A 22,815-nucleotide genomic window follows, 5' to 3' on the forward strand; every position below is an offset into this window, starting at 1 on the left:
CACACACACACACAGAAGCATTGCAAATCCACTGCTTCTTTCCCTCTCCAACCCCGCTTCTCTCAGCATTTCTTTCCCCGCCTCCCTTTCCTATTCAAAATTTCCAGCCCACAGCTGAAACTGACTTCCGCAATCCTGATGGAATAAATCCAGTACCCCTAGTCATCCGCCCACATTATCCACACTCCCCAGCAAACGGAACCCAGAGCACAGATCCTGTCAGCAGGTAACATTTTCTACTTGCTAGATCTTTTAGCTTCTCATTTCTTCCTTTCTCCATTTTAGGGATATAAGGGATGTCGTGACTTGGGCATCTAGTTAAGATTTGTAGGTTGTGTGGGTAAAAACAGGTCATTTCCTGGCCAAATAAAATTTGCCTGGAAATCTTTAGGATTCCTTCTACGATTTATATGTTTGTATACATAGTTGTTAGTGAGAGCTAGAGATATAGTAGAGATACAGGGAATCCCTTGGTTCCCTTAAAGAGTGGCCTCCCCCGGTAGGGTTTTCTGTTTTGGCCAAAGGTACCAAAAGGGTTAATTTACTAGCAGGGAGAAGGACTGGTGCCCAGAGGTGCTTTTCTATTCTGTCTCAAAGCCCTTAACATTCCAGATATGAAATGTCTTATTGAATGTTTTGCCAGTCTGCAAAGATTACACAAGAATAGGACTGTAAATTTAAAAATGATGCAAGCTGTATGACTTGCTTCAGACTATAAATTGTTCTTAAAATGGAGAACATGGAATTAAGCAAGCCACCTTAAATGAGTGAAGCTAGAGTAAACTGAAAAGCCGTGAATTTAATGATCATAGAAGACTGCTGTTTTTGTCTTGCATTCTTCTAACAAGCTTTGGTTCTGAAGCTTTTCATCCTGTGAGGCAGTCACAGAGGTTTTTTGTTGTCAGGAAAAGAAAGAAAAACTTTGCTGCCAACATCATCTGGTTGAGATTAGGGGCAGTTTCCTGCCTGAGGGAGCAGGAAGAGAAGGGAGGAAGAGATGCATAATACTAAGGAGACCATAAACATTAGAAAGTAAGAAATACTGTCAACTTTTCTCCATCCTCTTCTGGCGAGATCTGGGAAAGTATCAGAATTTGGGGCAAGGGGGTAAATAATACCTTAAAGAAATGGTCAGGGAACAAAACTTAGCTGGAGATCTCTCCTGTATTCTCCTACCCCCCTCCAACTTCCAAGTCTGCACAGGAGACAGGTGCTGATTCCATTCTGATTGTCCATTTTCTACCCCATTTCTGGTTTTCTGTGCAAGTGTGGGGTGTATTTGTGTGTGTTGAATCTCCCTAGGTCAAAATACGTAGAACCAGATGTATTAGCACCCAATCCAAACCCAGATCCTTCCTATCATTGTTTTATATGCAAATCATGCTCAATTCTTTGTATTCCTTCCTTATAAATCCTTGTTTTAATTTGCCTTGTGGTCCCAAGGAAGGGGTGCTTTGGGTTCATGAAATCCCCAGAACTATTGTGTGTGCATGCATTTTTCAGGTGAGTGGAACTGTAATGGATTACAAAATTTTACTAGCTTCTCAAAGGAGTCTATGACTCCCAAAAGTTAAGAACCACCTGTTTGGGAATAAGACTTCAGCTATTTCCTCATCCCAAGCCAGTCTATGAACCCTTTGGCAAACAGAAGACTCTCCCCTAATTATCTCCTTCCCCAGGATGTGGGGGCTTGAGGTTCTACTGCTGCTGCCTATGGCAAGCTTTGCTCTATATCCTGAGGAGATACTGGACACCCAATGGGACCTTTGGAAGAAGACCTACAGGAAGCAGTATAATAGCAAGGTGCCTGGGGACTGGGTGGGGAGCATGGTCGGGGAACTTGAGACCTCCAGCCTTTAGCTTCCAGACTCCCTTCTTCAATCCCGATACCTTAATCAGTCCAGCCAAGCAAACCTGCCCCGGTTCTCTAACTCAACATGCAGTTTCATTCCTACTCTTTGACTCACCCTCCCTCAAGTTCAAGCCTTTTCTTTATAACTGTCATACTTCTCTTTGGGGAAGACTTCTCAGATTAACGTTATTCATCCATGAGCAATTTTCTATACGTCTCTCCAGAGCTTGGCATTCTATTTTTGTATTTGTGTATTTCTTTCTGTATGCTCTCAATAATACTGTGGCCAGTTCTCCAACTAGACTATAAACCCTGCATGATTGTTTCATCTTTTTTTCTAAAAACCTCCACAGTGTTACTTATGTAACTTTGTACACAGGACACAGTCCACCAGTACTGACTATTCTCTGTTTAGGTGGATGAACTCTCTCGGCGTTTAATTTGGGAAAAAAACTTGAAGCATATTTCTATCCATAATCTTGAAGCCTCTCTTGGTGTCCATACATATGAACTGGCCATGAACCACTTGGGTGACATGGTGAGTTGAACCTCAGCTCCTGGCCTACTTGCCCTGTTTGCCTTAGTTCTCTGCTTATGCCTTGCCTTTTTGTTTTTTGTCCCAGACCAGTGAAGAGGTGGTTCAGAAGATGACTGGACTCAAAGTACCCCCCTCTCACTCCCGCAGTAATGATACTCTCTATATCCCAGACTGGGAAAGCAGAGCCCCAGACTCCGTTGATTATCGAAAGAAAGGATATGTTACTCCTGTCAAGAACCAGGTATTTTCCTTTCTCTTGGCATGACCTCTTTCCACTTCTTTGTTCTTAAGGTAGGAGGGAACTAGAAAGATAGGGCAAGAAATTAAAGGCTCTCTCCCAATGCTAAGAGAATATAGCTTATTCTGTTATTTTTGTACATTTATATTGTTTGTTTTTTTCTTTTTTCAAGTATTGTTGTAAGCTCCCTTGTTTGTATGTTTTCATGTACATGTGCAAATATTTATGCAAAATAAATCCTAAAATTGGAACCACACAGAGAACCATTTCCAAAATTTTTTTACAATCTTAACATTCGTACCAGCAGGAGAATGCCACTTTTACCTCCACCGTAACAAAGCTGATTATATCAACCAGAACAATAACTGATTTAATATTCATTCAACAAACACATCTTTTTAAAAACCTACCAAGTGGGATCCCTGGGTGGCGCAGCAGTTTGGCACCTGCCTTTGGCCCAGGGCGCGATCCTGGAGACCCGGGATCGAATCCCACATCAGGCTCCCGGTGCATGGAGCCTGCTTCTCCCTCTGCCTGTGTCTCTGCCCCCCTCTCTCTCTCTCTCTCTGACTATCATAAATAAATAAAAATTAAAAAAAATAAAAATAAATAAAAATAAAAACCTACCAAGTATAGTGCTAGGCAATGGAGATTCAGGATGACTAAGACATAATCTGTGTCCTCAAGAAACCTCAGTCCTAAAAAATGGAACAGAAAAGAAAGAAAAATGTATAATCTAGCTGAACAAACAGTAATAGCACTTTTTGAGAAATTGTTATGTGTCAGAAAGTTATAAATCCTTTACATGAATTAACTTTTTAAATCTTCATAATCCATAATTGAGTACATTATTATCCACATTTACAGATAAGGCACAGAGAGGTTTAATAACTTACCCAAGGTCACATATCTTGTAGGTTGCAATGTGAGTACTCTGCTTCACAGCAGCTAATGGTAATAATGGTAATAATAACTAATAATAATAATAATGGTAATAATAATGGCACAGTTATCCATGCAAACAATAACAATAGAACAATATAACCTAGCAAATGAAGGGAAATAGGAAGATTTCACAGAAAAGGGGACAAGGGTGTTTCATCGGGCAGTTTAGAGGAAAGGAACAAAAAGTGTGAACAGCAGTGATTAACAGTTGTTCTGTTATGCCTATTAGGGTCAGTGTGGTTCCTGTTGGGCTTTTAGCTCTGTGGGTGCCCTGGAGGGCCAACTCAAGAAGAAAACTGGCAAACTCTTAAATCTGAGTCCCCAGAACCTGGTGGACTGTGTCTCTGAGAATGATGGCTGTGGAGGAGGCTACATGACCAATGCCTTCCAGTATGTGCAGAAGAACCGGGGCATTGACTCTGAAGATGCCTACCCATATGTGGGACAGGTGAGACTGCCCTGTGCAGTTATACAGCTCAGAAATGGCTCCTCTTCCCCCAACATGATATTTTGTACTGGAAACATTCCAAAAATGTTGTTTTCTATTCCCCTTATCCTGCCTTCTTGATAGGATAATTTACCATAGGAGGCCAAGAAGATTCCCACAGCCCGGGAGATTTGGGGGGCTTAGGCCACCATAACCCTATCTGTCTCTTTCCCTGGAGAAAACAGAGTACAGGTGACCCCACAGACATCTTAGTAGGCCTCTGCAACCTCCCACTCAGCTCCTCCGCTCTCATTGCAGATCCCAAACCAGCCACTTTAATTTACTGAATCATGTGCCTTTATTTTGCATGATTTCAGCATGAGTCTGGGGAATGTTTATGCAAATTGTGTAAGCTAACATGCAGACATACACAAAATGAGAGAAAAAATAAGTTGCTTCATACTTGTTTTAACTTTAGAGATTAATCTACTTCCTCCTTTAGTAATAGGAAGGAGAACTTTCTTAACTAAAAGAAGAAGATCCTTTATATACATGGGCTTGGTAATATGGCATTGGGCCTTTGCAACAGGAACCTTTGAAGCAGGGATAGCAAGTTTGAGTAATAAGAATCATGGCTACAGGGCACCTGGGTGGCCCAGTCAGTTAGCCATCTGACTTTGGCTCACGTCATGATCTTGGGGTCCTGGGATTGAGCCCTGTGTCAGGCTCCATGCTCAGTGGGAGGTCTGCTTGTCCCTCTGCTCCTACTCCTGCTCATCCTCTTTCTCTCACTCATTCTCTCTCTCAAATAGATAAAATCTTAAAAAAAAAAAAAAAAAGAATGATGGCTATTATGTGCTAAGCCATGTATTTAGTTCATTTTCTCATTTAATCTTCATAACAGAAGATAAGGTAAGCTTATCTTTATCTTATAGGTGAGGAAATTGACACTGAAGGAGATAAAATAGCATGCTCAAATTCATACCACTCATCATGTAGCAGTGCCAAGATTTATCTACTGTATCTGTTCATCTGTCATAAACATTTCCAGCATGTCTTCTATGCAAATGTGCAAAATTTTCTTTAGTAGACTATAATACCTTGGAACAGAAGAGCCTTATGGTACATGCATCTTCAACTTTTAAATAATGACAAATTGTTTACCAAAGTGTTTGGAGATAGTTATATTCCCACCTGAAGTATTTAAGAATTCCCATCTTCATCGGTATGTTTATCTAGCCATCTGCATTTCTTCTTCAGTGAATTGACTGAATTGACTGTTTATATCTTTTGCACATTTTTAATTAGGTTGTTTTTCTCCTTCTCACTATTTTTAGGAATTTTTTTTAAGATTTATTTATTTATTTTTATTTATGATAGACACAAAGAGAGAGAGAAAGAGGCAGAGACACAGGAGGAGGGAGAAGCAGGCTCCACGCCGGGAGCCCGACGTGGGACTTGATCCCGGGACTCCAGGATTGCGCCCTGGGCCAAGGGCAGGCGCCAAACCACTGAGCCACCCAGGGATCCCCTATTTTAGGAATTTTAAAAAGATATCTGGATACTAATACTGTATGTATTAGGTGAACATATGTCTTTTTATTCTTTTTATATCTTTCAACTCAGGAAAGTTCATAATTTCAGACTAGTAAAATTATTGCTTTCCTTTGTAATTTGTGCCTTTAAAAAAAATCCAGTCAAATGCTGCCATTACTGTTAATAGTTAGGTAATATGTTCTGATAGATTCAACTTTAGGGTTTTGAAGGGGTAGTCTGTAGGAAAATGAATTGCCAAAAAGAATACTACACCACCTTGATGTGGTTTGCCATTAGACTTCATAACTGTGGCTTGCCAATGAATTCTATTATTGTTAACTAGACCTCCATAATGTTGGAAATTCACATGCTAAATTGCTAAGTTCTTTATTAATATGTTTTAATGTCATGTTATGTGCTTTCAAGAGCACAAACCAAAACTCATATCCCCTGTCATATGGCTATAGGGCCCAGGTCTTCCCTCTAGCCAGACCTCAAGCCTCCTCCCTACCCAGCCCTCTACGGCCTACACCTACTACATGACCAGAAGATAATCTGTGCTTTTAAACAACACCTTGTTCCAGAAATCTCTCTCTACCCCAAGGGAATAAAAAATGTTCTCTGTCTCAAGTTTTACAATGTTTCCTTTCACATTTATGTTTTAAAACCACCCAGAGCTTATTTTTGCATATGTGCAAGGTATCCAATTTTCATTTTCTTTTTTTATAATTGTCTAAAATGGGGGCAGCCTGGGTGGCTCAGCGGTTTAGTGCCGCCTTCAGCCCAGGGCCTGATCCTGGAGACCCGGGATCGAGTTCCGCATCAGGTTCCCTGCATGGAGCCTGCTTCTTCTGACTCTCTCTCTCTCTCTGTGTCTCTCGTGAGTAAATAAATGCAATCTTTAAAATATATATATATAATTGTCTAAAATGGTAAGGAGAGAACAGACCCTCTCTAAAGACTCTAGGTCTGTCTGTTCACCAACATCTCTCAAAGTATTGGTGGAGTTTCTCACTCACTAGTTCCTGGCCTGCTGTTTTGTCCTCATCCTGTTTTAGCCTCCTTTTTTCCAGGATGAAAGCTGTATGTACAACCCAACAGGCAAGGCAGCTAAGTGCAGAGGGTACAGAGAGATCCCTGAGGGGAATGAGAAAGCCCTGAAGAGGGCAGTGGCCCGAGTGGGACCCATCTCTGTGGCCATTGATGCAAGCCTGACCTCTTTCCAGTTTTACAGCAAAGGTAAGGAGCTGTTCCTAAAGAACACAATCAACTATTTCTTATGATGTGAGCTTTGCAGCTTCTCAAAGGCTACTGAGCATTTGCCGTACTTGGGTTTCCACATTCAGACTGAGTCTGCCCAAGGGAAAGGGAACAACAGCTGCCACAGTGCAGTGCATCTCTGTCACCGATCCTCCTGACAGGGCAGGTTTCTATAGGGTGGCACGTGGACTGCAGAAAGCTTCACCTTGAGAGTTTGTTTCCTAGGTGTGTACTACGATGAAAACTGTAATAGCGATAATCTGAACCATGCAGTTTTGGCAGTGGGATATGGCATCCAGAAAGGAAACAAGCACTGGATAATTAAAAACAGGTAATGATGGGGATACTAAGTTTGGCACTCAATCCCCCTATTAGCACTCAACTTCAACTCCAACTTCCCAATATTTCTTTCTCTCTCTTCAAGAGAAAGTCGTCTCAAACTTTTTAGTTCTCCCTTCCCAATCAGAGGCTATTAGTTCTAACATATCATGGCCAGACAGTAGTACTCAGAGTATGTGTTGGGCAGCTGCCCCACATGCAAGGTACTTAGTTGTATAGCAAAGAACAGAATGTTTGCCTTTGGTTATCTCACAGCCCCTTAAGAAAGACCTAACTAACCAGAACATACAATAGCACCAAGAAACCAGCAGGAAGTTTGGAATTACATAGTTTTTTATTTCTTTTTTCTATAATGTGATCAATATCTTAGGAAGGTTTCCATCATCAGTCTGTTTGTAAGCAGTAGGGAACCAATGTAAAGATTTATATCCAGTTGTGCAACTTTTTGCCCGTCCAGATATACTTAGGATAACATATATAAAAATTGGCCAAAGATTTTGATGTCTGTGAAGAGAAACACTTTTTGGGAAGTAGATAAGACAACAACAACAATTAGTGTTTCCTTCCCTATTACTGGGAGTAAATAAAACCTACAGTGTTCTTTGGCTCCCCTTTTGTGACTTTGGAGGGTAAACTTAATGAGAATTATACTTTTCCTTTCCTCATCGGCCAATACCAGCCTGGCAACAGCACTAACTAAACTCTCTGTCCTTGGTGCCTTCAGTGGACAGGAGTCTTAGACTCTGAGGAGTTCACAGGCCAGAACAGTGCTATAAGCAAGTTGTGCTGCTGTCTAGAGGACTGGCAGGATAGAATGTGTAGATCACAGTCCCAACTAAGGCTGAACCCAAACACCTTTCTAAAAAGGTACTCCTCCCACAGTTTCTGTCCTATGTTCTCCCTTTGTCGACTCCCAGCCCCAAGTACTTACTCTGTCCTTCCCTGGTCAGGTGCCAGAGGTGGAACATGATCTAGGAGAGCTGGGAGGAATAAGGGACACACTTAAGCAGGGTCAGGATCACTGGACACCCCTAGAGAAGGGAATAGGAGTGGGGTAATGGTGTTAAGCAAAATGTATTGGGTAACTGGAGAATTTGCTGTTTGAGGGAAAAGGACAGAAAACTCATGGAAACTATTTAGGAAGATACATAGACCAATCTCCTCTCCCACACCCCATTGTCTTCCATTCTCTCCACTTCTTTCCTCAGCAGTCTCATTCATTCTCGTAGCTTCATCTCTCCTTTTGGGTTTACCCAGTAAGACCAAGATCACCAGTTTCAGCCTCTCTTACTTCTTTCTTATGCTCTAGATTCATGATTTCAAGATTATTCTTCCTTAAACACAAGTTGGACCATATTACATTCCCAATCTGAAACTTTCAGTCTCTCTTCCACTAGAATGGACCACAGAATTGAACTCTTTAGGCTGGCAGTAAAGATAATTCAACCTGATCTCAATATACCTTTCCAGGCATATGTCCTACTGTACCCTGTTAAACACGCTATTTTTCAGTCACCTAATCTTCACACATGTCTCATGCTTTCCTGCCTTTAGTATTTCATACTCCTCTGCTGGCATCCCATTTGCATGGGTCTATCTAGTCTTTGGGCTCACTTCAAATGCTGCCTCTTGCATTAAGCCTTTTTTGATTCCTTGATCACCGCAGTCTCCCCTGTCCTTGAGGCCTCTAGCATTATGCCTTCTCTCCTTTCCTTTACTTTAAATGCTTTAAAGGTAAAAACTGTTTTATTCATTTTTTATACCATCAGTACCTAGCACAATAGTCAGTAAGTGTTTTAATGAATAAATAAACTTAGGGTACTAAGTATTTTCCTTCATTGGTCCTACAGCTGGGGAGAAAACTGGGGAAACAAAGGCTATATCCTCATGGCTCGGAATAAGAACAACGCTTGCGGCATTGCCAACCTGGCCAGCTTCCCCAAGATGTGACTTCAGCCAGCCAACCTCATCCTGCTTTTCCATTCCTTCCATGATGGAGCAGCATACTGATGTACTTTGGGAGAGAGTCAGTGTGCCTTTTCTGAAGCAGTTGTAGCAATATAGAGATTGTCCACTCAGTTTCCCTGTTTGTGCTTCAAGTAACACCCCTACTATTTGCCTTCTCTCCACCCAAGGCCTTTATTTTTCACTGTGCCCACAGTAGGAATTTCCCTAACAGGATGCATTCTTAGGCTAAGAGATATGCCCACAGCCTGACCAGACTGTTGTCCTGAGGCTGATGCTATGCGGAGAGTCAGAGGCTAGAGATCTTCAGACAGATTCTCATTCTCAGTGACTAGTTAGCTTTAACCACCTACAGGACTAAGGTGACCTGACCTCTCCAAGTTCACTTCTATATCCTGAAAATAGAAATTTCTATTTTTTCCACCCCAATTAATAAATCTATTCATAAATCTTTGGTACAAGTTCATGTGATACAAGAAATGTGTTTTCTTCTTTGCATTTTTACAGTAAACTAAGTATCTCTTGTCTCTAATTTAATAAATACCTATTTAGTAAACATTCATTTTGTGTCAGATACTGTGCTAGGTGCTAGAGACAGAAAGATGAAAAAAAAAAAAACATATATTTGGGGTGCCTGCCTGGCTTAGTTGGAGGAGTTTGCAACTCTTGATTAGGGTTGTGAGTTCGAGCCTCACGTTGGGTGTAGAGATTGCTTAAATAAATAAAACTTTAAAGCAAAACAAAAAACAAAAAAAAATACATTTCTTATATATGATGTTTTCCTAAGTGCTTGGAGAGACTCACATAAACAGTTTATCCTAATTCATTTATTTGTTCATTTCTTCAACCAACATTTATAAAGTGCTTACCATGTACTAAGAGTTTTCTAAATTTCAGGGATTCTATGGATATAAGGAGACTTCAATATTTAATTCTATCTGTAGGGGAGCCAGATTAAGTGACACATAAACCTGGGTCTTGAAAATTATCTTAAGGCCCTTTCTGAGGTTCTACAACCTAAACATTTGCTGTCATCAGGAAAGGAAACTAAAACTCTTTATAATGGCTTCCAAGCAGTATTAACTTTAAAAGAACGTGGCTGGCTAATAATAAGCGCAACCAGTTTTGCCATTTTTCACAAAATGTTTATTGAGAACCTATTATCACCACTAGAAAGAGTTCACATTTATTCAATATTTATCAGGCATCAGGTACTATTTTATTTCATTCTACACAAAAAATATCCTGTGATAAGCAGTGTATTTAAGGGTAGGAGGGTAAAACAGATTAATAAAATATAGCTCTGACTTCCAGAATGTTACAGACTAGTGAAGACATATAAACAACTAATATACCACCTATAATGAAATAAAGACTAATTATGCAAACTCAGGAATAAATCATTAATTCTTTTTTCTTTTTTAAAGGTTTATTTATTTATTTATTCAGAGAGAGCAAGAGAGAGGCAGAGACAGGCAGAGGGAGAAGCAGGCTCCTTGCAGGAAGCCTGACATGGGACTCGATCCTGGGTCTCCAGGATCACACCCTGGGCTGCAGGCGGCGCTAAACCACTGCGCTACTGGGGCTGCCCTAAATCATTAATTCTTAATGGGGTTTTAGGTGAGGCTTCATTGAAAACAGAGCTTGGAAAGATCTGAATGGGCAGAAAAGATGGGTGTGGGGATATGGTAGAGGGAGGGAGGGCATATCAGGCAGAATAATTTGGGTGAACAGAGATGCCTAGAATGCTGAGGGAATGGTGAGGGCTGGTGTAACCCAAGAGTAGGGTGCAAAGGCATCTATACTGAGGTGAGCAAAGTGGATTAGAGTTAAATCCTGGAAGGCCCTGAATGTCTTCGATGTCTCAAGTTTGTAATTTATTTTATTGATTCATAGGCATTTAGTAGGCATCAAATATTTTTTGAGGAGACAGACATGGTCAGAGCTTATTTTAGCAACATTCCTCTGGCAGGCAGTGTTGTAAAGAACAAATAACAGATGGAGAACAAAATGGAGATGTAAGAAACTGGAGAAAAATGAACATTTAGGAGAACTGTACATACTCTGCTTCTTCCCAAAGAAAGAATACTTGCACAGGAGAATAACTCCTGAACTTTTTTGAGTTTGGCAGATGGGAAGGTGGGGAAAGTCGTTCCAGACTCAAAGAATAGCATGTTCAAATGTGTAGGCATGAGAGAAATTTCAGCAATCTGCAAATAGTTTTTGTTGAGCTCTGAAAGTGCCAAAGATGACCCTGAGAGCTGTCTGATTCCCCACTGGGCAAATCTACACAGTTCTATTTTTTTTTTAATATAGATTATTTATTTATTTATTCATAGAGATGCAGAGAGAGAGAGAGGCAGAGACACAGGCAGAGGGATGGGACTCGATCCAGGGTCTCCAGGATCACGCCCTGGGTTACAGGCGGCGCTAAACCGCTGCGCCACCGGGGCTACCCTACACAGTTCTATTAATTTGATCTGGTATTTTTTTCCTTCTGCCTAAAGAACATCCTTTAAAATTTCCTTTTGTATAGATATATGGACAACAAATTTACTCTGTTCCTGTATGTATTTGAATTAATATCTAGATTTTCTAGTCTGGTACATTAATATGTATATCTACACTTGACCAGTATCATACATTTATACTATATTTTCACATCTGATGAGTTCGTCTTCCCCTTATCACCTGCCTTATCTAGAATTATTCCTGAATATTCTTGCTTTTTACTTTTTCCATGTGCTCTTTAGAATCAGCTTGTCAATTTGTCAAAAATCCTGCTAGTATTTTTATTTAGATCACATTAAATTTATATCTGAATTAGGGAAAACCGAACTCTTTATACTGGTGAATCTTCCTATCTAAGAATAAGAGATACCTTTATATTTTTTCAAGTACTCTTTTGTGCCCTTAAAGATATTGCTGATTTCTTGCTAATCTTTTTTGCAACCTGAGGTGTTTACCTTTTACTATTATTATTTTTGCAGGTTTTTTAAAAAAATTTTTGCAGTTTAAATGGAGTCTTTTCCAACATAATTTCTAATTAGATATATACCTGAAAACTCTTGATTTCTGTTATGTTAGTTTTTGTACTCAGGAACCCTAAATTCTTTTTGTTTACACGTTTTTCAGTTGATTCTCTTGTTGGATTTTTTTGAGTCTACAAGTATATCTCCTCAAAGGTAAATTTTATCTCTTTCTGATTTTTACCTCTAATTTCTTACTTGTATGTTTGCGTTAGAAAAAACTTCTAAAATGATGCTAGAGTTGATAGATCCTGACCTAGAAGTGTTATTATTTTTATAGATGTGTGAAATTCCAAGATTAACTAAACCACAATAAATCAAAATTTATATTCCCAGTATTCTCAGTTTAAAAAAAGACTGCAATTAATGATATTTTAACACAAAAAAGTTTGAAAGTGATCATACAATTAAATCTGTCGTGGGGCACTGGGTGGCTCAGTAGTTGAGCATCTGCTTTTGGCTCAGGTCATGATCCTGGGGTCCTGGATTTGAGTCCCATATCAGGCTCCCTGCATGGATCCTGCTTTTCCCTCTGCTTATGTCTCTGCCTCTCTTTGTGTCTCTCATGAATAAATAAAATCTTAAAAAAAAAAGACAAATCTGTCATATTTTTTATTTCACAATAACAATATTAACTAACATTTATTAAACTTTACTAGGCAGCTCATGCATGTTAAATGCTTTACACATAGTGCCCCTCCCCCCCCGTTTTTTAAGATTTTATTTATTTGTTCATGAGAGACACACAGAGAGAGGCAGAGCCACAGGCAGAGGGTGAAGCAGGCTCCATGCAGGAAGCCCGATGCAGGACTCAATCCTGGAACCCCAGTCTCACACCCTGGGCTGAAAGCAGGCGCCAAACTGCTGAGCCACCCAGGCGTCCCACACATAGTACCCTTTTTATTAGCATTTTACAGATGTCAAATAGCTTGTGCAAGAAAGCTAGCTAGTAAATGGCTAGCCAGGACTCAAACCCAGATCTTTTGTTTTTCTGTCTTCTCTTAGACATTTTATTATTATTTTTAACTCTATATTATGGAGGGGTGCCTGGGTGGCTCAGTCGGTTAAGTGTCTGTCTTTGGCTCAGGTCATGAATACCAGAGTCCTGGGATCAAGCCCCCCATTGGACTCCCTGCTCCACCAGGTGTCTGCTTCTCCCTCTGCCTCTCCCCCTTCTCATGCTCACTCTCTCTCTCTCTCTGTCACTAAAATCTTTTTTGGAAAAAAAAAACAAACTTTGTTATGGAACATTTTAAACATCTACAAAAAGAAAGAGTAGCAGAGCGAAGCCTCAAGTACCAATTATCCATCCTGAACAATTATCAATATTTTCCAATCTTCTGTCATCCGTTACTCTTTTATTTATTTATTTATTTATTTATTTATTTATTTATTTATTTATTTATTTATTTTTACTCTTCCATTTTTTAAAAGCAAACTCCAGGTATTTTACTCATAGTCATTATATATCTCTGAGGATTTTTTAAAATATAATCATCATGTCATTAGCATGTCCAACAAAATTAACAATTATTTCTTACTGTCATCTGTTCTTCAGTCCATGTTTAAATTTTTCCAGTTGTTTAAAGGGTGTCTTTTTACTGTTAGTTTATTCAAATCAGTATCTAGACAGTTTTACACATTGCACTTGATTGTGATTAAGTGTACTGTATTCTTCTTCTTTTTTTTTTTTTTTTAATTTATGATAGTCACAGAGAGAGAGAGAGAGAGAGAGGCAGAGACACAGGCAGAGGGAGAAGCAGGCTCCATGCACCGGGAGCCCGATGTGGGACTCGATCCTGGGTCTCCAGGATCACGCCCTGGGCCAAAGGCAGGCACCAAACTGCTGTGCCACCCAGGGATCCCAAGTGTACTGTATTCTTTAACAGTCGCATCCCTATCAGCACTCCCCCAAACACACTTTTTTTTTTTTTTCTTATAATTGATTTCATGGAGAAGCCAGACCTTTTCCCCAGTAGAATGTCTCATACTCTAGATTTGGGTGATTGCTTGCTCTTTCTGAATCTAGGGTCCTAGTACTCTTAACCACTGCAGTATACCCTGTTTCTTACTATCCTTCATAGATGTTGTGACAAGGAAATGAAAACTTACAAGTTACAACCCATTAAATGTTTAGTGCACAGATATTCCAGAGATCCTGGCAGTTGTATTCTTTTACAGTACATATCCTTTTGGCTGAATGTTCATGCTTTTCTGCTCTTGAAAAGCCTTTATGAGTCATTGATAGGCTTCATAATACTTGTAAGCTAAGTTTGTCCAAGGACTTCAAGAACCTAGTTCTTCACTTTGCATGAAACCTAAGCCTAAAGGCTTGACAATTAGTAAAAGTAGAAAAGTCTAAGGAATTAACTAAAAAAACTATTAAAACTAATAAATGAGCTCAGTAAAATTTCAAGGTACAAGATCAATATACAGAACTTAATTTTATTTCTATGCAGTAGCAATGAACAAACAAATTGAAATCAAGAAAGTATGTCATTTACAATGGCATCAAAAGGAATAAAATACTTAGGAACAAATCTAAGTGCAAAACCTATATTCTGAAAACTACAAAACACTGGTGAAAAGATTTCAGAAGACCTAAATAAATGGAAAGACATCCCATGTTCATGGATTGGAAGATAATACCATTAAGACAGCAGTATTCCCTAAATTGATCTATAGATTCAAAACATTCCCTATCAAAATTCCAGCTGGCTTCTTTTCGGAAATTAGCAAGCTGACCCTAAAATCATCATATGGATATCCAAGGGACAAAGAATAATTAAAACAATTTTGAAAAAGAAAAAAGTTGGAGGATTCACGCTTCCCAATTTCAAAACTTACTACAAACCAACAGTAATCAAGACAGTGTATTACTGCCATGAGGCTGTTACAGATCAGTGGAATAGAATTAATAATATAGAAATAAACTAATTTATGTTCAGTTGAGTTTCCATAGGGTGCCAAGATAATTCGATGATGAAAGAATAGATTTTTCAACAAATGGTGCAGGGACAAGTGAATAACCACATGAAACAAATAAAGTTGGAATGCTACCTCACACCACACACAGAATTAATTCAAAGTGGTTTAAAAGTCTAAATGTAAGAGCTAAAACTGTTAAACTCTTAGGAATAAATATAGGGACAAGTCTTGGCTTTTTAGACATGACACCACAAATACAAGCAACAAAAGAAAAAAATGGATTGCATCAACATTAAGAAGTACATCAAACTCTCAAGAGGATGAAAGATGGGCAGCCCGGGTGGCTCAGCGGTTTGGCACCTGCCTTCAGCCCAGGGCCTGATCCTGGAGACCCGGGATCGAGTCCCACGTCGGGCTCCCTGCATGGAGCTTGCTTCTCCCTCTGCCTGTGTCTCTGCCTCTCTCTCTCTCTCTCTCTCTCTCTCTGTGCCACTCATGAATAAATAAATAAAATCTTAAAAAAAAAGAGGATGAAAGATAACTCACAGAAAGGGAGAAAATATCTGCAAATCAATATCTAATAAAATATGAATATCCAGAATATATAAAGAACAACTACAGCTCAACAACAACAAAACAGCCCAATGTATAAGTGGGCAAAGGACTTAAATAGACGTTTCTCCAAAGAAGATATAGAGATGATCAATAAACACATGAAAATATGCTATCACTAGTCATTAGGGAAGTGCAAATCAAAACCATGAGATGCCACTTCACATGCATGATGGCTATTACAGTACAGAAAATAATGTGTGGTAAGCATGTGGAGGAATTGAAACTTTGAAACATTGCTGATGGAAATGTAAAATGGTGCAACTGCTGTGTAAACAGTTTGATGATTCTTCAGTTAAACATAGATTTACCATATGATCTAGCAATTCTATTCCAGATATATAACCAAAAGAAATGAAATCAGGGACTCAAACAGATATTTGTACACAAGTGTTCCTCACAGCATTATTCACAATAGCCAAAAAGCAGAAACAACTCAAGTCTCCAACAGAGGAATGGATAAAGAAAATGAGGTATAGGGCAGCCCCAGTGGCCCGGCGGTTTAGCGCCGCCTTCAGCCCGGGGTGTGATCCTGGAGACCTGGGATCGAGTCCCACGTCAGGCTCCCTGCACAGAGCCTGCTTCTCCCTCTGCCTGTTTCCTCTCTCTCTCTCTCTCTCTCTCTCTCTCTCATGAATAAATAAATAAATAAAATCTTAAAAAAAAAAAAAGAAAATGAGGTATATATGTACAATGGGATATTAATCAGCCTTAAAAAGGAATTAAATATTACACACTACAACATGTATGTAGTACATGATACAATGATACAGACTATGGCATGGAAGAATACTGAAAATATGATAAGTAAAAAAGAAAGTACTAATGATTCCACTTATGTGAAACATTTAAAATAGTCAAATTTAGAGACAGAAAGTAGAAGCTATAGCTATTTGGAGAGGCCAGGAAAGAGATAGAATAGGTAGCTATTGTTTAATGGATGCAACATTTCTGTTTGGAATGATGAAAGGGTTCTAAGGAGGGGAGGTCATGGATTTATGGGACAAAGAATTTATTGGGGGCCCTGGGTGGCTCAGTCAGTTAAGCGTCTGACATCGTCTCAAGTCATGATCTTGGGGTCTTGGGATCAAGCCCCATGTCAGCTCCTCACTCAGCAGGGAGTCTGCTTGTCCCTCTTCTGCTGCCCCTCTTCCTGCTTGTGCTCTCTGTCTCTCTATCAAATAAATGAATAAAATCTTTTTTAAGAAGAATATTTTGGAATTACTGATTTTCAGCTTAATTTTGCTGTAAATCTAGAACTCTAAAAAATTATCTTTTCTAGTTCTAGAAATGGACGGTGATGATGGTAACACAACACTGTGAATGTACTTAATGCTACTAAATTGTATATTTAAAAATCATTAAAATGGTAGATTTTAGGGATCCCTGGGTGGCTCAGTGGTTTAGCGCCTGCCTTCAGCCCAGGGTGTGATCCTGGAGACCCAGGATCGAGTCCCATGTCGGGCTCCCTGCATGGAGCCTGCTTCTCTCACTGCCTGTGTCTCTGCCTCTCTCTCTCTCTCTGTGTCTCTCATGAATAATAATAATAATAATAAAAAGGTAGATTTTATGTGTATTTTATCACAATTTTTTTAAAAAGATGTTCTAGTAACTATTGAAAGCTTTATTATCCAGCCATGTAATTTTGAACATTGCTCAATCACTGTTTTGTTGTTAGTCCTGTCTTCCTACTTCTCCTATGGTCTATATTAGCAAATTCTGAAACTCCGTCTTCAAAATATGTGAATATGGCCATTTCTTTACCTCTACCATGACCTCCCAGTTTAAGTCCCCATCATTTCTTCCCTGTGCTTCTGCGGTAGCCCCATTAACTCCACACTCCCATTCAGCATTGGTCTACTATAGCCCACACTATAGTCTATTCTCTGTACAACAGATCACATCATTCCCCTTGCAAAGCCTTCCCATTACACTTTCATTTAACAAGCTAGGCACTGTTCTGGGAATTCAACAGTGACAAAAATCCATGACCTCACAGAGCTTATATTTTAGTGAATTTGGAATATAATACAAAATTCTTAAATGGCTACATGTATGATGTGATCCTAGGCTACCTCTCTGACTTCATTTCAGCCATGGCTCTATAAAGAGCATTTCCTTAAACAAAATTAGAATTCTGCTGAAAAGAAATAAGGGGCAAATGGTTGTTGCTAAAAAAATGTTCATATATAGGAATGCCTAGCTGGCTCAGTCAGAAAAGCATGCAACTCTTGATCTCAGGGTCATAGGTTTGATTCCCACATTGGGAGTATAGGTTACTTAAATAAATAAAATATTTTCTTTTAAATGTTCATGCCTATATAAAAGATTACTTACCAATGCTCCCTCCCCAGTGAAAAAAATCCAGGGCTTTATCTGGTTATTGTGCTCAGCTATAAGACCAGGATTTTTGGCTGTTGTATATAGTTTTCTTCATGAATTCGGAAATGGCCCCTTGAGGCCTGGCAACCTACAACTTATCTAATATATCTAAAAAATGATGAAGAAGAAGAAACAGGGTAACTACAATGAAAAGTCTAACTCTAGAAAGGCAAGAATGGATGGAAAATAGCACACAGCTATCATTGTTCTACAGCGTATATTATATATCTTGCTATGCAGGAATATGGAAGATTCTCCCTGGTGGTGGAGTGAGTTTCTTGGCCAGCCAACCAGGAACTTCCAGGTCTATTTTATATAAGATCTTTCTTATTGTCCACCATAACATCTTGTTCTTCCTGCTAGATGATCTTGCCTGTCCTCATTCTCCATAGCTATGACAGAGGGGGGCACAGGGAAAATGCCCTTTCTGGAGACTACTTAACTTTAGCTGTAGTACAAGCAGGGAGCCTTGAAAAGCAACAGACTGTTAGGCTTGGGGTTTCTTTGGCGGTATAGTTTCCATAAAAGGTTCAATTCCTTCTACTAGTTACCACAGCCAAAAAAAAATTTTTTTCAGTCACTGTTGCCAAAGAGATGCAAAGCCATGCTTCAAAGGCTAATATTGACATATGCCTATCCCTGGAACTAGGGGTGAAGCTACTTCTAAAGTCCAGGAATGTGTGTGTTTTGGGGGATGGTCCCCATCTTGAAATCCCCTTCTATAGCCATGAGAAGGGGAAATGGGAGCTAATTGACAAAAATAAATAATTTACACTGTCAGACATCCTTTGGCTCAGGCATTTTCTACTTTTCTTCACCATTACAGAGAAGACAGATGCTGTTCACATTTACGACATTTTCATGACAAAATAATATCAGTCTCTGGTAGCTATCTATAAACTCTCCTCTTTCCTCTCCCAGAAGGCATTTTGAAATGCACATATATCAAAGTGATGTTATTACAGAGATAACCTGAATCTGCTCTAATTCTTGAATATATCACTTGCAAATTGTGGTACTTTTTTACTACTAGCAAATTTATTGTGACTTACTTTGCAATTGATTGTTAACACACTAAGTGTGTCTGTCACAGCCATTATACATTCGGAGGAAGGATCTTCTCTTTGGCACCCCAAGCCCTCCTTAGTTTTGTCTTGTTTTGATCTCTTGGTAAAATCGGGGCACCTGGCTGGCTTAATCAGGGAGCAAGTGACCCTTGATGTAGGGGTTGTGGGTTTGAGCCCTACGTTGGGCATAGAGATTATTATTTTTTTTTATCTCTTGGTAAAATTGACCTTCCTCCTTAGAGCAAACATTACCAGGTGACAGAAAGAACCAAAGAAGCACACAGGATAATGGAAGATGTCCACTGGGATCAAATATTTCCAGTGAAAAATGCACCAAGCAGATAATCTGTACAGAAAGCGTTAGAATTCGTGTATATTTTTAATTTAGTACATTTTTATTTTTTTCCCAATGATTCACTAATCCTGTTTCTTTTCTTCCTTGCTTTCTTTTTCTTTCTTTCTTTCTTTCTTTCTTTCTTTCTTTCTTCTTCTTCTTTTTTTTTTTTTTTTTTAGTGGTTAGGTACAGCATACTTTACTGACCACGGCACATGACAATGTAGGGCTCCTCAGGTGGTCTGGGATGGAAATTGTGTAGAGGTCAGGAGATTCTCAGTGTATTGAGGGATGAATTGGGTCAAGACCTCCCTTGGCTGCTGAGGGCCTCTCTCTCTCGCTCTCACTGGGGCAGGTGGTCCAGGAGCTCTTACTCCTTGGAGGCCATATGGACCATAAGGTCAAACATTCAGTTGCTATAGCCAAATTCATTGCCATGCCAGGAAATGAGCTTGACAAAGTGGTCATTGAAAGCAATGCCAGCCCCAGCATCAAAGGAGGAAGAGAGGATGTCACTGTTAAAGTCACAGGAGACAACATGGTCCTCATTGTAGTAGCCCACAATGCCCTCGAGGGGGCCCTCTGATGGCTCCTTCATCACCTTCTTGATGTCATTGTATTTGGTAGTTTGCTTGCTTGCTTGCTTTTAAGATTTTATTTATTTATTCATAAGATGCTCAGAGAGAGGCAGAGACATAGGCAGAAGGAGAAACAGGCTCCCTGCAGGGAGCCCAATATGGGACTTGATCCCAGGACCCTGAGATCACGACGTAGGCCAAAGGCAGACTCTCAACCGTTGAGTCGCCCAGGAGTCCCTGGTAGCTTTTCTCCAGGAGGCAGGTCAAATCCATGACTGACATTTCATGGGTGGGAACATGGAAGGCAATGATAGTGTACTTCTCATTCAGCTCAGAGATGACCTTGCCTATAGCTTTGGCAGCACCAGTAGAAGCAGGGATGATGTTTGGGCAGCCCCTCGGCCATCAGGGTACAGCTTCCCAGAGGGGGCATCCACAGCTTTCTGGGTAGCAGTGATGGCATGAATTGTCATGAGTCCCTCTACAATTGTCATGGATGACCTTGACCACTGAGACCAAGCAGTTGGTAGTGCAGGAGGCATTGCTGACAATCTTGAGAGAGTTGTCATAATTCTCTCATGGTTCACACCCATCACAAACATGGGGGCGTTAGCAGGAGGGGCAGAGATGATGACACTCTTGGCCTCACCCTCCAAGTGAACCCCAGCCTTCTCCTTGGTGGTGAAGACCCCAGTGGGTGCTACAACATACTCAGCACCAGCATCACCCCATTTGTTGGTGGTGGGTCTTGCTTCTGGAAGATGGAGATGGACTTTCCACTGATGACGAGTTTCCCATTCTCAGCCTTAACTGTGCTATTGAATTAGCTATGGGTAGAGTCTTAACAGGACATGTAGACCATGTAGTTGAGGTCAATGAAGGGTTCATTAATGGCAACAATATCGACTCTGCCAGAGTCAAAAGCAGCCCCCATGACCAGGTGCCAAATACAGCCAAATCCACTTACTCTGAACTTCATCATTGTGTCTCCAGGATGGATGCAGCCGGCACTGCCCCAGAAGATGCAGGTGTCTGTCGAATGGAGAAGAGTAGAAGCCCTGTTTTCATTCCTCAAAGTGTAGCCTGAACAATTTTAACATAAAGGTAATTGATTTTCTAGTCTCCTATACTCTATTAAGGTTTTCTTCATCTCATCTTTGTGTATTTCTTGGGCAGAAGAGTCAGTAATAAGTGAGCTATTTTATTTTATTTTATTTTTTATTTTTTTAAAGATTATTTATTCATGATAGACAGAGAGAAAGAAAGAGAGAGAGAGAGAGAGAGAGAGGCAGAGACACAGGCAGAGGGAGAAGCAGGCTCCATGCCAGGAGCCTGATGTGGGACTCCATCCTGGGACTCCAGGGTCGTGCCCTGGACCAAAGGCAGGTGCTAAACCGCTGAGCCACCCAGGGATCCAAGTGAGCTATTTTAACTATGGAAATAATGTCTGGGACGCCTGGGTGGCTCTGTGGTTTAGTGCTGGGCTTCAGCCCAGGGCGTGATCCTGGAGACCCGGGATCAAGTCCCATGTCAGGGTCCCTGTAGGGAGCCTGCTTCTCCCTCTGCCTGTGTCTCTGTCTCTCTCTCTCTGTGTGTCTCTCATGAATAAATAAATAAAATCTTAAAAAAAAAAAGGAAATAATGTATGTTATTAAATTCCCAGGGCAAAGTTAGTCACTTGGGTAAGTTAACAGAGAATAAAACTAAGATCCGTATCACCTAAAATTCAGAGCCCTTCTCTTTAAGTAAGATAGTTCCTCAGAGAAACCCGAAGCAGCTAACTTTGAGAATATGTGAGGCTAAAAGATGGTGACTTTAAAACCTGGAGAAACCCTAAACTTCCTTATTCTGCTTTCATTTCCCTTTCCCAGATCATTCAGGAGATATTTCTTCATCTGTGATAGAAGGGAGATGACTTCTAGATAATATTTAGAAATGTACTACAGCTTGTTTTTAATCTCTCTACAGATCCTCCTCAACTTATGATGGGGTCACATCTGCATAAATCCATCATAATTTGAAAATATTGGAGTTGGAGTTGAAAATGCATTTAATATGCCTAATCTACTGAACACCATAGCTTAGCCTTGCCTACTTTAAACATGCTCAGAACACTCATATCAGCCTACTGGCTAACATCTAACACAAAGCCTATTTTATAATAAAGTGTTTAATAATGTAACCTAATCTAATATCTAATGTAATAAAGTGTTGACTATTTAATGAATACTGTACTCAAAGCAAGAAATGGAATGGTTGTATGGGTAGAGAATAGTTATAAGTGCATTCGTTGCTTACCCTCGTGACTGTGTGACCAACACAGAGCTGCATCTCCCTGCTGCTGGCCAGCATCACCAGGGCATATCATAGCATATATCACTAGCCCAAGAAAAGATCAAAATATAAAAATGTAAAATTCAAAGTAAGGTTTCTACTGAACTCATATCACTTTTGCACCATCATAAAGTTGAAAAATTGTAAGTCGCAGAGAATCTGTAGTTAAGGAAATTTGCAGCAGCGAGGGTGCCCCATTTCAAAGGAAACTGCCATACAAAAACCTAATTTATAGCTGTAGAATGTTGCAGGATGATTTTATGTTTATAAAATGTACTAAGTATACATGGGATAGACTATGTAATAACATGTTTCCTCAATGTATCTAAATACTATATATATATATATATATATATATATTAAGATTTTATTTATTTGTTCATGAGAGACATAGAGAGAGAGGCAGAGAGACAGGCAGAGAGAGAAGTAGGCTCCATGCAGGGGAGCCCAA

General features: G+C 39.9%; 1 protein-coding gene and 1 long non-coding RNA gene across 4 annotated transcripts in view; one reads left to right on the plus strand and one right to left on the minus strand.

The window, feature by feature from the left end:
• Positions 1 to 9,662, plus strand: CTSK (cathepsin K). 2 transcript variants are annotated; one of them, XM_077842382.1, is made up of 8 exons: positions 1 to 226; positions 1,680 to 1,803; positions 2,268 to 2,390; positions 2,476 to 2,631; positions 3,803 to 4,021; positions 6,610 to 6,775; positions 7,022 to 7,127; positions 8,986 to 9,662. In XM_077842382.1, exons 2-8 carry the CDS (start codon positions 1,681 to 1,683, stop codon positions 9,083 to 9,085), a joined length of 993 nt encoding a protein of 330 aa, XP_077698508.1. In that variant the 5' UTR covers positions 1 to 226; position 1,680; the 3' UTR covers positions 9,086 to 9,662. The 2 variants fall into 2 exon arrangements, with proteins under 2 accessions (XP_077698508.1, XP_077698509.1); XM_077842383.1 differs by having other exon boundaries at positions 12 to 226; positions 6,595 to 6,775.
• Positions 1,270 to 22,815, minus strand: part of LOC144280388 (uncharacterized) — a 27,856-nt gene continuing 6,310 nt past the window's right edge. The window contains exons 2-5 of one of the 2 annotated variants that reach the window (XR_013348796.1): positions 22,329 to 22,409; positions 8,067 to 8,166; positions 3,256 to 3,326; positions 1,270 to 2,692 (exon numbers count right to left, since the gene is read on the minus strand). This is a non-coding gene — a long non-coding RNA (uncharacterized LOC144280388). The remainder of the gene's footprint in view (positions 2,693 to 3,255; positions 3,327 to 8,066; positions 8,167 to 22,328; positions 22,410 to 22,815) is intronic. The other variant, XR_013348795.1, reaches the window with a different exon arrangement.

The sequence above is a fragment of the Canis aureus genome, chromosome 12 (assembly GCF_053574225.1).
Source record: "Canis aureus isolate CA01 chromosome 12, VMU_Caureus_v.1.0, whole genome shotgun sequence".
Classification (NCBI taxonomy): Eukaryota; Metazoa; Chordata; class Mammalia; order Carnivora; family Canidae; genus Canis; species Canis aureus.

Coding starts and splice junctions, on each gene's coding strand:
- CTSK (XM_077842383.1), top strand. CDS start 1,681: ATGTGGGGGCTTGAGGTTCTACTGCTGCTGCCTATGGCAAGCTTTGCT. Junction 6,776..7,021: donor TTTCCAGTTTTACAGCAAAG/GTAAGGAGCTGT, acceptor TTTGTTTCCTAG/GTGTGTACTACGATGAAAAC. Junction 7,128..8,985: donor CACTGGATAATTAAAAACAG/GTAATGATGGGG, acceptor TTGGTCCTACAG/CTGGGGAGAAAACTGGGGAA.